This window comes from Amblyomma mixtum, chromosome 8 (genome assembly GCF_055824585.1).
Source record: "Amblyomma mixtum isolate Tamu chromosome 8, ASM5582458v1, whole genome shotgun sequence".
NCBI lineage: Eukaryota > Metazoa > Arthropoda > Arachnida > Ixodida > Ixodidae > Amblyomma > Amblyomma mixtum.
The window spans coordinates 58563487-58578673 of NC_143019.1; the positions used below are offsets into that span (position 1 = coordinate 58563487).

The window sequence follows — 15187 nt, forward strand, 5'->3', positions numbered from 1 at the left end:
GTATATATATATTGTCACGTGCTTCCATAGAACCCCGACGTAAGAAGCAGAAGATGAAGGACCAGCAGAGAGAAAGGAAGAGAAAGAGCTGAAGGACGCTGGTAGGCTTCCTGCTTCCATCCTGCTCCGACCGATCCCCTCTGTGAATAACCCCCCGTGCGTGCTAAGCACGTAACAGTTTGGTGGAGGTGCGGGGTATCGACCACGGAGCATTCCATCTACCGAAGGAGCCGTAGACTCGCAGGCTTCCCACCACTGCCATCGGACATGCCTGGAGACGACAATGCCGAGCAATCCGGGACATCCACAGCGAACAACTGGCCACATTACCGAGAGCCCCGCACATTTTTTGGAAAACCTGAAGAGGACGTTGACGAGTGGCTGAAACACTACGAGCGGGTGAGCAAATACAATCGCTGGAACGCTGCTACCAAACTGGCTAACGTGGTGTTTTTCCTTGCCGCCACTGCCCTTGACTGGTTCGACAATCATGAGGATACACTGAGTTCATGGGCAACCTTTACGACCGAAATCAAGAAAAATTTTGGGGATGAATCGGCAACAAAGAAGCGTGCGGAACAGACATTGCTTCACCGCGCGCAAGTACCCGGAGAAACTTGCACGGCATACATCGAAGCCATCTTAAAGTTATGCAAGCTAGTTAACTCCAGTATGCTTGAAGAAGACAAAGTCGGCCACCTTCTAAAAGGAATTGCGGAAGATGTTTACAATTTCCTGATTAGTAAAGAGAGCCTGAGCACCACCGCTGACGTTATAAAACATTGCAGAACATTTGAAGCTCTTAAGCTGCGTCGAATTACCCCTAAATTCGGAAGATTGGCCAATGTCACCTCTATAGCCAGTGTTGAAGCCTGTCCTCCAAATTCTATGGCTGATATGATTCGAGAGATTGTGCGCGAGGAATTGTCCAGATCCCGGGACACCTTCTGCCGCACAATATCTGCGGCACAGTTCTGCACAGGAGGAAGATGTTGCCGCCCTGTCGACTCCGTGGGCTCAACCTAACGGCACTTTGCCCATGGACGATCGGAACATTGCCCAACGTTATGGCCACCAGCCGGCGGAAAGGAGGCCCACCTACCCAGAAGACGTTGTTCGTCAGCAGCGAGATCCTGGCTCCAGCCAACGTCGCGACTTTGTTCGCCAGGACTTTTATGGCGGTCGCTGGCGCTCTCAACCTTTGTGCTACCGGTGTGGCATTGCAGGGCATATCGCTAGATATTGCCGCCGTCGTTTCCCGACTTCTCAAGACTGCCAACCCCCGGCGCCTACTTACGGACAAGTGCACACCGCGCAGCAGCGACCCTCAACGTTCGCTTGGGACCCATACCGTCCGAGCACTTTGCGGAGTTCATCACCTGCATCTGGCCGCAGTGTGACGCCGCCACCTCAGCGCCAACGGCGGTCACCTTCTCCTCGACGTCGTGCATCCCCTCCGCCTCCGGGAAACTAGGAGGCGCGGCCAATGGAGGTGAGGCCGCCGGCGAGTCGATGACGTCCAATATACCTCTGCCCGTGTTTATGTTGAAGAACAAACTGGAAGTGTTTATTGATGGTGTGAAAACAATGGCTCTTGTGGACACTGGTGCTACCGTATCCGTTATGAGTTTGAGGTTTAAGAACCGTTTAGGTAGGAAAGTGATGTTTAGTGGTGACCGTGCAGCGTTATTCCGTGGTGTCGGTGGTGAACCTTTGGTTCCACTTGGTGTGTGTGCTTCGGATGTTGTTATTGGTGGTCTAACGTTTAGAACAGAATTCGCAGTGCTACCACGGTCAACGCATGATGTGATTCTTGGAATTGATTTTCTGCAAGAGTGTGGTGCAACTTTAGACTGTCGTACGGGAGAAATTGCTTTGAATTCTTCACTACTTTCAGCTCTTGTGGATAACTCGACACCGGATTTTGGAGCATTTGCGGTGGAAGAAGACACTATTGTACCAGCTTTCTCCGCAGCATTCGTGCGGGTTTCCTCTATTCACAATCAGTGCGAATCTTTTGAAGCTGTGGTAGAGCCTACGACACTCGCCTGCTCTAAGAAGAGTATCGTCGTGCCTCGTTGCGTCGTTCCCGTGGTGAGAGGCCGTACTGAGCTGTGGACAGTGAACCACTCTGAAGAGCCAGCTGTGTTGCCCCGGGGCCTCAAACTCGCCCGTTTCGAGGAAGGTGTGTCAGGTTCTGTCGCGACGTTAGCCAACTCTGTCAGTGAGCAGCACGTGAAAAGAGATATGGAGACCCAAGTTAAGGCTATGATTAATCAGGCTCTTCCCACAACCGAACGTCGCACTCTAGTGGAACTCCTTCTGAAGCACGTGTTCGTGTTCGACTTTGCCAAAGACGATTCAACACCACCGCCTACCAGTCGTATTCATCACACGATCAACACCGGCTCCGCACCTCCTATACGCCAGAAGCCCTATCGAGTCTCAGCCACTCAACGTAAGTTAATAGATGACCAAGTTCAAGAGATGCTAAAGCGAGACATAATTCGTTCGAGAGTCTTCAAGTCCTTGGGCAGCTCCAGTTATCCTTGTGAAGAAAAAAGATGGCACATGGAGGTTCTGTGTTGACTACCGTCGCTTAAATACGGCCACGAAGAAGGACGTCTATCCGCTTCCACGTATAGATGACGCAATTGATTGTCTGCACTCCGCTTCATACTTTTCTTCTATTGATTTGAGATCCGGCTACTGGCAAATCCCCATGCACGCTGCAGATAGGGAAAAAACGGCATTCATAACACTAGACGGACTTTACGAGTTTAACGCTATGCCTTTCGGATTATGTAACGCACCGGCAACATTCGAGCGGTTCATGGATACAATCCTGCGTGGCCTTAAGTGGCAAATTTGTTTATGTTATTTGGACGACGTTGTAATTTTTGGCAAAACGTTTAGTGAGCACAACAGCCGCCTGGATATTGTGCTTGATTGCATGGAACGAGCTGGCCTTATCCTCAATTCCAAGAAATGTCATTTTGGGAACCGTGAAACAATTGTTCTTGGTCATTTAGTTGATAAAGAAGGTGTTCGACCAGATCCAAAGAAAATTGAAGCTGTCAAAAGTTTTACGGTGCCTCAATCAGTGAAAGAGCTGCAGAGTTTTTTAGGGCTCTGCTCGTACTTTCGACGCTTTATAGCTAGGTTTGCGGACATCGCTTACCCACTGACGTGTTTGCTGCATAAAGATGCACCGTTCAATTGGACCAGCGAATGTGACGCAGCTTTCCGACATCTGAAATTTCTTTTGACCTCGGGCCCCATCCTACGCCACTTCTGCCCATCTGCACCAATTGAAGTGCATACTGATGCAAGTGGTATCGGTATCGGCGCTGTACTTATACAACGCCATAGTCACGATCAGCACGTGGTAGCATATGCCAGCCGGTCATTGAGTAAGAGCGAAAGAAATTACACGGTTACTGAGCAAGAATGTCTCGCCGTTGTTTTCGCTGTACAGCGCTTCCGCTCCTATCTGTACGGGAATGCTTTCACCGTCGTGACCGACCACCACTCGCTTTGCTGGCTAGTGAGTCTTCGTGACCCCTGTGGCCGGCTTGCTCGATGGGCTTTGCGCCTACAAGAATTTAATTTCACTGTGGTGCATAAAAGCGGCCGTAAACACTCAGATGCCGATTGTCTTTCCCGTTTGCCGCTTCAAACGACTGATCACGACGCAGACAACTTTGATGAATACTTGGCGTCACTTTCACAAGCCTTCCCCGATCTTCAAGTTTTCCGAACTGAGCAACGCAAAGACCAAACATTAACCTCTTTGTTTGATGCCGCTCAAGATTCTGTAAAGAATACTTTTTGCATTCGCGACGGTTTGCTTTATAAGAAGAATTTCGCTTCTGGAGGAGCACGCATGCTTCTTGTCGTACCCGAAAACCTACGCATCACAGTTCTTGAAATGATGCACGACGACGCCACGTCTGAGCACTTGGGAGTGACACGCACACTCCACCGCACACAGCAACGATTTTACTGGCCTAACATGCGCTCAACCATCCAGCACTATGTAGCCAGCTGTGTGCAATGCCAGCGCTTTAAGCTGCCGACTTCAAGTCCACCTGGCAAACTGCGGCCAATCACACCTCCAACAGCCCCGTTTGAGCAAGTTGGCATTGACCTCCTTGGACCTTTCCCACGGTCCTCGAAAGGAAATCGATGGATTCTTGTGTGCGTAGACCCCTTAACCCGTTATTGTGAGACAGCCGCGATACCAGCTGCTACTGCGTCTGAAGTATCTAACTTCTTACTTCCTTTCGTCATTCTTCGGCTCGGCCCTCCTGCAGTTCTCATTAGCGACCGTGGACGCCAATTTACAGCGGATGTTGTTGAAGAACTTCTCCGCCTCAGCAGCTGCAGTTTTCGCCACTCCACGCCATATCATCCCCAAACGAACGGTGTGGTAGAACGCACTAATCGGACGCTCACCACCATGCTTGCTATGTACGTCGCTGCAGATCATAAGGACTGGGATGGCGTCCTCCCGTTCATTACTCATGCATACAACACAGCGCAACATGAGACAACTGGCTACAGCCCCTTTTACCTGCTCTATGCTCGCTCGCCTCGCTGTGGCCTTGACACCATTCTACCATTTTTCATCCACGACGAACCTTCTCTTGCGACCACACTCTGCAGAGCTGAAGAAGCTCGCCAGCTTGCCCGCGTTCGAATTTTATCTTCGCAAGAGCGTTCCAAGAACCGCTACGACGTCCAACACCAAGAAGTTTCTTATGTTCCTGGTGACATTGTGTGGTTGTGGACCCCTCTACGCAAGCGTGGTCTGTGTCAGAAACTGCTATCCCACTACACTGGACCGTTTGTTGTGTTGGAGTGCATTAGTGACGTTAATTACGTTATATCACGACTAACTCCTAGTGGTCGACGGTCACGCCAGTCTCAGGTGGTGCATGTAGCCCGCCTCAAGCGATTCCATCCCAGACGGTCTATTTAACTCGCCCGACGGGCTTCGTCTGCGAGGAGGGAAATGTCACGTGCTTCCATAGAACCTCGACGTAAGAAGCAGAAGATGAAGGACCAGCAGAGAGAAAGGAAGAGAAAGAGCTGAAGGACGCTGGTAGGCTTCCTGCTTCCATCCTGCTCCGACCGATCCCCTCTGTGAATAACCCCCCGTGCGTGCTAAGCACGTAACAATATATATATATATATATATATATATATATATATATATATATTCCATACTCTCAGGCCATCAGATTCAAACGAGTGTGCTCACGCTCAGAAGATTTTAAGGATAATTCTAATCGTATTGGGGAGGTTTTGAATCATCAGCGCTATCCGCTCTCTATTGTCGACGATGCAATTAGAAAAGCGGAAGAGAGAAACCGTAACGAACTGTTTGGGGATCCCGCGTCAGCAGCTCCCAATGAACACCGCTCTAATCTAGTCTTAACCTTTGCGAACAACCTTCCGAATGTAAACAAAATTCTAAGAAAACATTTTAACATCATCGAACAAAGCGACCGACTCTCAAAGGTTTTCCCAACGGCTCCACGGGTCACCTACCGACGACCAAAAAATTTGCAAAATTATGTGGTTCACTCTACTATAAGTAAACAAGAGCCTGTAGGTTGCGTGCCTTGCGGGAAGAATCGGTGTCAAGTTTGCAAGCACATGCAGAAAACGACGTCGGCTCAGAGCACACACTCTAATTTCAAACACTCCATTCGAGAGAACTTGAATTGTGACAGTAGTAACGTACTGTACATGCTCGAGTGCGGCAACTGTCAAATGCAATACATTGGCCAGACCGAGAATCCCTTCCGAATTCGATTCAATAATCACCGCGCGCATGCCAAATCACTTCCTCTCCTCCCCCTGTCGAAACACGTCCGTCAAGAAAATCATGATTTCGACAAAATTAAAGTCACTCTGCTACAGAGCGGTTTCAAAAATACCCGTGAGCGGGAACAACGGGAGTCATACTTTATTTTCAAATTTAATACGGTGCAGGCCGGTATAAATGAGAACCCCGGAGCTCTCTCCGCACTTCAGAAATCAGAGGCCCAGTAAGATTCACAGCCTCTTCGACTGAATCGCCTGAGGTCATACCATTTTGAGTGTTTGCATCTACATGCCGCCTGTCTCCTACCCCAGCCTTTCTTTTCTTCCTTATGCCCAAACATTGCTGCTGAAACGACTTCTGCAGTAAACCATAAGGCGGCCTTCCACCCCCCCCCCCCCCCCCCCTTTTTTTAAATGCCATTTCAAACAGAACGACAAGAATGATACTCAATACATTACATTGGTTTGCGAACGAGGATTAGGAGTGTTGCTATACACTAATATGGTTGTGGATCACTGTGAATCCCGTTCGTCGGTCGTCCAGCTAGATGGCCCAATTTTCTACTTGCCTGCCTTACGAAGGCGCAGGGCGCTAACAAGGGGCCGTAAGTGAATTTGGGCTATCTCGTGTTTTTCAAAAAGGTTAGGTAGATGAGGGAGGTACTTAGGAAGCCACCCCCCCCCCCCTTTTCACTTTTTTGCAAGTTCTCGTGCCTCCTTTTCTTTCCTTTTTTCCTTTTTTTTCTTTCTCTTTTCTTCTTTTGTTTCCTTCTTTTTTCTTTTTATTTTTTCCTGCTCTGCGTCCGAACTCTCTTTCTCTCGTTTTTTCGTTGCTCTGCCCCCCACTTCGCTTTTTGGAAAGGGCACCTTGTCGGCGGCGCAGTGTCTTTGCGAGGGGGCGCGCGGCTGACGAGTAGCGGCCGGGGGCTGGCGCTGGGTCTCCGCGGGGCCCAGCCACGGGATCAGGTTTCCGTCCGGCGTCTGGTCGGTCAACTCTCCGCCGATGTGATCGCGCCGCCGCCGTAACTCACATTCAAACAGTCAGTAACCACACTTCTGTCGGGCGGTTGGCACTGTGATGCAACGGGCGCGATAATGTTTTCTTCCCGCGTGTTCGAACGTCCCGCTCCCGCCGAAGGAAGCCTCCGCCCACAATATTTCTTCTCAACGGTGTTCCTCGCAGACAGCTCACCCCTCTCCACTTCCGCTACAACCTTTTGCCTCCTTCCCTTCCCCCACCCCCTCTTTTCCCCTTTCTTGAATTCGTTCTTTTCTTTTTTGTGTGCTCGCATTGCAGCCCTCACTTTCCCCTTATTCGGCAGGAACACCCTTGTCCGCCACTGTCTTGCTTTTCGTGTTTTGTTTTGTTTCCTCAAAGGAGAGCGTCTTCCCCTCTCCATCTGTGTGCGGTGCCGTGAGCAAGTGGATCGTTTTTGTTCACAAACAACCTTACCCTGATGAAGGACGGTCCACCGTCCGAAACCGTCGGTAAATAAATGTTTCTTTAAGAAGTGTACTTCAACTCTTTACTTATATATATATATATATATATATATATATATATATATATATATATATATATATATATATATATATATAGGCACCGCTAGGGAGCGGTTCGTTCAGTGATGTACTGTGCATATGCATGCGTGCGGTCATTTTCTTTTTGTGTCTCGCTTTTATCTTTGTCTTGGTGTGTACTTTCCTTCTTAGGATATTGTTTTTTATTCTCTCTCCTGGGTTCGTCACCCACACCGATGGGAGCTGCTCTCGACAAATATTGTTGCTGGCGCCTTCTGAGAAACAACTAGTTCCCTCCCTATATTTGTCTATAGCTCTGTTACCAAAGCTGCGGCCGTTGTCTTTCTATTTTTATTTTAAAATTTTTATTTCCGCTTTCTTGATGTTTTACGTTTTTATTTATATATGTATTTTTTCCTTCCCTGGACTAGTGCACTGCACGGGCTCGGGCCAGCCCGAAAGCCCGGGTCCGGCCCGGCCCGCGGGCCGGGTCGGGCCGGAACATGATTTGTTTTGCCGGGCCGGGCCCGGGCCTGAAGTTGCGGGCCCGGGCCGGGCTCGGGCTTAAAGCTGCGGGCCCGCGCCGGGCTTGGGTCTCTACAGAAATGGCTGGTGTCCAACGTTTCATTCACTATTGCAGAGTGAAGTGCACAACTACGGCATTGAAGCAGCGACACGGATGAGCTATGACTTATAGTACGCGCTGAGAAAAAAACTAAGCTTTATTCATTGACTTATTTATTTCCTTATTTCCACGCCGCGGCGCAGTGAGAGTAAAATTCAACCGGCCTTAATTGGCCATTGATCGTTCGTCATCCCAAAACATACCTATACACTATTAGAAATGCATTCGGGAAGAACATATTAGTTTAAGACGCTTATAGTCTTCAAGCACACACCGTGAAATACTCAATCAAGCCTTTTAGCGTTTCGTTTCTGCTGAAAGGCGACAAGTTCGGCTATGAGTTCTACCTGCGAGATCGCGTTCACTAAAAAAATATCATCCCACTGCTTGCTAGGCAGCTTTAATGCTTATACTTTGCGGGCGGCAAAATATAACTGTTTAAATCATGGGGGAATGCAAAGTAGCCTATTACGCGTGAATGGAGCCCTTTTTGTTTGGCTCTCGGAACTTCCGAGTTTATCTTTGCGAACCTACACGAGATCACTGTCCAAAAGACGGGCCTGGAGAGCACTACTCTTAATCACTTCCTTCTGGATTAAAAAGAACCAACTTTCTGCAAGCCAAACTGTGGTTTCAGAACCTTTGTCGGCCAGTTTCTTATCGGTCTAGTAGCGGTCTACTTGCTCAGGGTGAGCAGTACACCTCATGCGTTACTGTGAAACGGGCCGGGCCGGTCCTGGGCTGGACTTCACTCCGGGATTCACGGGCCGGGCCGGGCTCACTAGCGCGATAATTTAGTGGGCCCGGGCCGGGCCCGGGCTTGAAACTGCGGGCCTGGGCCGGGCTCGGGCTTCAGGTCTCGGGCCCGGGCCGGGCTCGGGCCTCAGATTAAGGCCCGTGCAATGCTCTACCCTGGACTTCGCAACCCCCCTCTCCCCTTCCCCCTAAAGGGACTGAAGCACTCGCGTCTTATACTGGCTTTGGCTTTCCTTCCTCTAACGTGAGAGAGTGATTTCACCGCTCCCTTTGTGTACGGTGCCTCGAAAATGAGAAATTGTGTTAATTTGTCTGTATACCCTGATGAAGGACGCTCCTCCGTTCGAAACTGTTCGTATTAAAGAAAGATAATCGAAAAGTTGTGACCCCTTCATTGTACAACTCTTCCTGGCCCATGGAACGATGAAACCTGCAACAATATATATATATATATATATATATATATGCACAGGTTTTCCCCACAAGTTGCCATGAAACATTATACAGATGGCACCACTGTATACTCAAACATATATTCCTCTCCTGTCAAACAAGAATAGGGCGACTATTTGGAGACAATGCATCGAAAACATTTTAAATGCACATGACGCGCAAGAATGACCACTTAATCTTCTCTTACGGTATCAATGGTGCATCATTAACTGAAGTGGCTAGTGTGAAATACTAAGCAATTCATCTTAAACGACTCCGAAACTGGACAACGCACGTTGACTACGTTTGCAATAAGATCATGGGAAAGCTCTGTTTATTGCCACGAATAATTCATGGTGCTACTACACAGCTAAAACTAATAGCTTACAAGAAAGATCACTGTGTTTCCAGTGCTGAATTGTGCTAGTCACGTTTGGGAACCGCACACTCAGCAAGACATTTCGAAATGCCAACGGATACAAAACACGGCATTATGATTTATCTTCAAATCGTAATCTAAACTTAGAAACAGGGCCGGGCTGACAACAGTGAAGGAGAAAATACGGTTTAGTCGGCTCATGTCCATTTTTCATGTGCTGAATGGTGAGAATAATTTAAATCTAGACCGATACATCATACCACTGAATACTTCTGGCAGCACAACGAAACATTCCAAGCATATTCCACCGCAGGATTTTAGATCAGACTCTTTAAAATATTCCTTTCTCGTTCGCACTATTCACGAGTGGAATAAATTATCAAAAGAGGTTGTCCAGTGCTCGGATTTAAAAGCTTTTGAAAGTACCCTCGCAAAATATTTGTTGCTGCTATGAACTGGTATGTTTTTGGCCCATGTAACGTGTCATTATGTCTTAAAAGCGGCTACAATTTATTGCCGCCTGCTAGCGTTTGCTTGGGAAACTATTTGTTTCAAATTGATGGAAGTTCTATACCGATTCTCCTGAGGTGGTGATTTGTTGATGTATTGCATCTGGCTTTAATTATTTATATCAGCTACATTTATGGCTTTCGTTCGTGAACAGCATGAAGAAAACAAATTTAGATCAGTTTTGGTTCTGTTGTGCTTTTCACCCTAAAGGAAGAAGCTTGCTTGGGCAGGGCATGTAATGCGAAGGCAAGATAACCGCTGCTCCTTAAGGGTAACGGAGTGGATTCCAAGAGAAGGCAAGCATAGCAGGGGGCGGAAGAAAGTTAGGTGGGCGGATGAGATTAAGAAATTTGCGGTAATACGGTGGCCGCAACTAGCGAAGGACAGTGTTAATTGTAGAGACATGGGAGAGGCTTTTGCCCTGAAGTGGGCGTAGTCAGGCTGATGATGATGATGCAATGTACTGAATTGTCCCATTTCTCATTGTACATTGTAGCTTTGTATTATGGAATATATTTACTTACGTCTCGTCATGCGGTTCACTGAACACATGAAGACGTTCTAAGAGCGTACCTGGCCGAAGCCGCCGTAGTTCATCGCAGCCGGGCCGTCCTGGATGTACACTGGCGGATGCAGCAAGCCAGCATATATAGTGATGCTGTGCGTGTTCTGATTATAGAAAGCAGTGCTGCGGTGAGTGCTGAAGTTATCGATTGCAAGCCCTCTGGCGTTGCGATATGCCACGTAGCGGAGCAACTGCACGTACGCATCGAAGAAACTCGCTCCGACATCTGGGAGGTCAGCTGGAACGGCAGGAAGGAAAGGATAGGGCTCTCGTTCACATTTGATACAAGATAATAGTATGCAAATATCGGTAAAGAACAAATGTACCATTGATCTAAGATGTGACGCGACAAGCCTTTGGCAGCAGTTTTGGTTGTATATTCCTTTCTTACGTTGATAGCGTTGCCATTGCGCCTATGAATTTCATTTACTGTCGTTTTTCCGTTTAGGAGCGGCATGAGAATTTGACCAGTCGATGCTTTGGAGGATGGTTGGGTACCTCCACTGAAAGTTCCCTCCTGAGGGCGAAAGCTGCAGGCACACACAGAGGCGCCAACTTTTTGCCCCCTCCCCATAAAAAAAAATAAAAAATACAGCTCACGCAGTAAAACAGAGTTGGCAATAACTTATCCCTCAGTGGAATGGTTCGAACAGGACGCGAGCAGTGGAGACGCTTTCGGAGGCAGCAGCACTTCCAAGGCAAACGTGAGAAAGGAATGCACGAACCTGGGACCTCACCATGGCGTATAGGACCACGATACATAGCAGTCATTAACGTCACAATGACTGGGTAAATGAACAGATCGGAAATTTAAGGAGCCAATGTTTTATTCACATCTAATGACGCTCGATCACTACGGCGTTGCATTTCTTAATTGACAATCGTCCAGTTTCCCACCATGACAGCACTTGGAAACGGACGAAATAACTTTTCCCGTTCCTTCTGGCTCGCGAAGAGGTGACAATGTTAGCTACGATATGTGTCCCCCTCTCATAGAGGGGATCACTATAAATGGGCATTCCTGGCTGTATTTTTCTTTCCAGAGTGAACACTTATAGAAATGCTTTTGTTCATTTCTTCAAACCAGCATAGCGCAGTCACCGGCCTATAGCTCCTGGCGGTTGTAAATAAGGAAGGCAGATTTATTCTCCGCTTACGGAAGACTAACAGTCAAGCCCCAGCCCCTATCCATGGTTGCAGGCGCATAAACACAAAAGAAGACCAAGTGGGCACTTAAGCTTAATGCATATTACGAAATGGGCGCTGTCAATTACGCAATCTATGGCAGTGTCGCCGATAAAGAATATAGTAATCGTCGGACTCATCTGCTTGTGATGTGCAATATGCGAAAGGTTTTTTCGCTTTTTATTTACATGGAAGCTATGAGGAAACAAAACGAGCAGAAGTTTAAATATGCACATAATAGACTATTCAGCTGTAGTAAAAATCTGAACACTGCCTTAAACAAAAAACATTTTTTAAAGTGGAGCGGTTGGTGTAAATTATGCTGTTCATAACATCCTGAAGGCACACATGAAACTTGGGGAACGGTGTAGGGGAGCGCTAAGTATTAATTTAGACAACATGGGGTTCTTTAACGCGCGCAATCGGGGAGCATAAAACTGTTAAAGTTAACTTCCAAGAAAATTCGATTGCTACGGCCGCGATAACAGAACGCCGGAGCCATCGAGCGACCGGGAAGGAAAAAAGAACTTGCAGTCATTTTCAGCAGAGAAGAGCGACTCAAACAGGTGCGTGCGCTGCTTCCTTTGGCAATACATTCCAAACTTTTGCACCGATAACAAAGCGCTAGATAAGCTTACTGGAGCCCAGGCGCCATTCCTCAGCTACGTTTTTCAAGCGCACTTTGCAGGGTTTACCGAAAACTCTACGCAAGAACATTGCGACCGATTTTTGTGATTCTGCAAGAGGATTCCAAGAGCGTGTTGTGGCGTTGCTCTGACAACAGACACGTTCAGAATCGAGAGACAGCCACGCAAGGGAACTGAAACGATTTGTTGGGCTTACTCGAGCCCGGAAGCAATTGAACAGTGAGCGGACATAGCATCAGCTGTACTGGCCGCGTCGAAGGACAGAATTCCCGTAGTTCTCGGCCTCACTGAACTCAAATTTGACAAAGAACTTTCTCGATAGAGTGCGGAAAACACCGATAGCAATATCGCCTTTCGTAGAGACTTAGTTGCGCGCAGCAACTGTCTTTCCAAAGAAATCTGGCCTGGTCTAGCATGGCAAACAAAATGATACCGAGCGTAGTGGTGGCCTTCAAAAAGGGCCATAAATGAACATTGCAGTTGTTCCTGGCAGAATCAAAATGTCGAAAGATATATTAAACGACAATGGCAAATTAGAAAAATTTTTCGGGAAGATAGCTCAAAAATGACACGGACAACACAAAAGTGAACGGGACAGGCGCTATGCTTTGTCCTCCGTGTCTTTTTTGCGCCATGTTTTCAACAGATGTCACCAGTTAAGCCAAATCAAGCTTCTGTTTAAAAAAATCTGTGTGACCAAGAAAGAAAGCTTTACTTCTTTTCGCAAAAAATGACACGTATAGTTCATCGGAGCCTTTAGTTTCTTCGGCAAAACTCGGACTCGCATAGGCGTTCAAATATAAGCCCCATGATCAACACCAACAATATGCATGAGCAACGCTCTGATACATGGGCAGCCAGCCCTAATCGAGACGGCATATGCAAACATGGAGAACACTTAGTGCGAAAGAAATATTCCGGCGGGTAAACCGCGACCAGGATCCCGCGATGTTTGTGGGCTTGTGAAAAATGAAATATATATACAGAATGAATATCCGCGAGTGGGTTTCGAACCCGGGGTGGCGCGAGGAGATCTGCTTCGCTGGCAACTGCGCGGGAGCACCAGCGAGGCACCAGCAGCCGAACACGCCTTGTCCACAGATGCAACGCATTTTCGCGCCATGCGTAATGCGTTGCACATCGTTTCTTCATCAACTAATTATACGGTCAAACTAATATTCGCGCTACGTTTTGGTATTGACAGGGGGATGTGCGCTGCATGCGTTGGCGTGGACAACGCTGCTGGCGAAACACGGCAGTAGGGCAATACGCATTGGAGTCCGTCGGTAAATTTGCACTGACGACGAAAATGTTGCTGACGATCATAACTGGCTGCCTTAGTTAGTGGACACCTCAATCGTGGTTTCAATATGCCGTGCTTCGCAATGCTAAACCACCAGCCATCTTTTTTTATTTGGATACATGTCCTGGCCACTCTATCACACCTACGAACAAACATGCATAAGGAAGTTGGAGGACGCTTAAGTTTCGTCTTTAAGAGTGGAACGCGACAGCGTGTCGCAGCCTGTCAGGCAGTGCGCGGAACACCGTCGCCCACTCAGCGCCACGCCTTAACCGTTGGAAAATCCCTCGGAGTCCCTCGGAGGCCTCTCAATAAACCCGATGCTACGAACGCTAGCACAGCTTGCTCGCCCAACGAACGGGCAGCAAGCCGCAATCTTCATTGTGAACGTGCCTTGGATGTGTGCTGCGTTGTTCGCCACTCACCACGTGATTCCTGCGTCCTTGCACGGCCCTACTGTGCCCGAACGAGATGAGCTGGAGGCGCTGCCGTCGCGAGCTATCTGTTGGGGCACTGTCGTACATTACGAGGAGGTTTTAGTGGGCGCCGCCTCATGGCGCTACGTGTGCGCCAAGCTAAAAGGAAAAGTAGCGGAAACGTACTTTGCTACTAGCTAAACTGCGACTTCTGTAGTTTCTATGTTCATAATTACTAATCTACACCACAGTACTTGTCTCTAAACCACCCTTCTAAGACAACACCATATTCACTAGACGCATCTTTGTTCATTCCAGCCCTAGAGCTGGCATGGCGGAGTAGTTAGCGTGCTCGTCTCGAACTCCGGAGGGTGTGGTTCTTTTCCCCAACTTGACCAATTTCTTATTGGGTTTTATTAATTAATGCTTCTGGGATTTCTCGCTCACGGCCAACACCGACGATACCGATGATAACACCGCCTTTTCTGCGACACGCAGTCCTTAACGCTGGCGCGTTGAAAGGAAATTCTTAAAAATAATCTCCGTTGCTGGTACACAATGCTGCTTTAGCGCGATTTAGCCTGGACATGTTATTGCGAAAGCAATACTACGACAGGTTTCAGCTCGTAGCGTAGCTCACGGTCGATGGCAGCCACGTTTGACCTTGAACAGCGTGTTGCTTCAGCCGCGCTCCGCCGGATGGGAGCGCCGCCGGCGCGCCGAGCGGAAGCGGCGCCCAGCAGTTCACTCTGCTGAAAAAAACTGCGTGGAGGCTGGGAATCGAACCAGCGTTTTTGGCACCTGAAACGGAGACGCTACACTCCGCCACGAAGGGTAAGGGTTTCGTCATGAATAAAGGCTCATATAGTGAATGCAAGGGTATCATAAATAGAATAACAAACAAAAAATAAAAACACAATAAAATGTAAACAAAAACAAACAAAAATAAAAATATAATGAAAACAAAGCAGGATATGAAAAATAAAACCCTTTCGCCTGGCATCGATGCCATT

General features: G+C 48.0%; 1 protein-coding gene across 1 annotated transcript in view; it reads right to left on the reverse strand.

Annotated features, from left to right (window-relative positions):
- The window catches only part of LOC149332590 (neprilysin-3-like), a 59082-nt gene that overhangs the window by 22727 nt on the left and 21168 nt on the right, over positions 1-15187 (reverse strand). The window contains exon 7 of the mRNA XM_089557534.1: positions 10632-10861. Within this exon, the coding sequence (XP_089413660.1) occupies positions 10632-10861 (230 nt within the window). The remainder of the gene's footprint in view (positions 1-10631; positions 10862-15187) is intronic.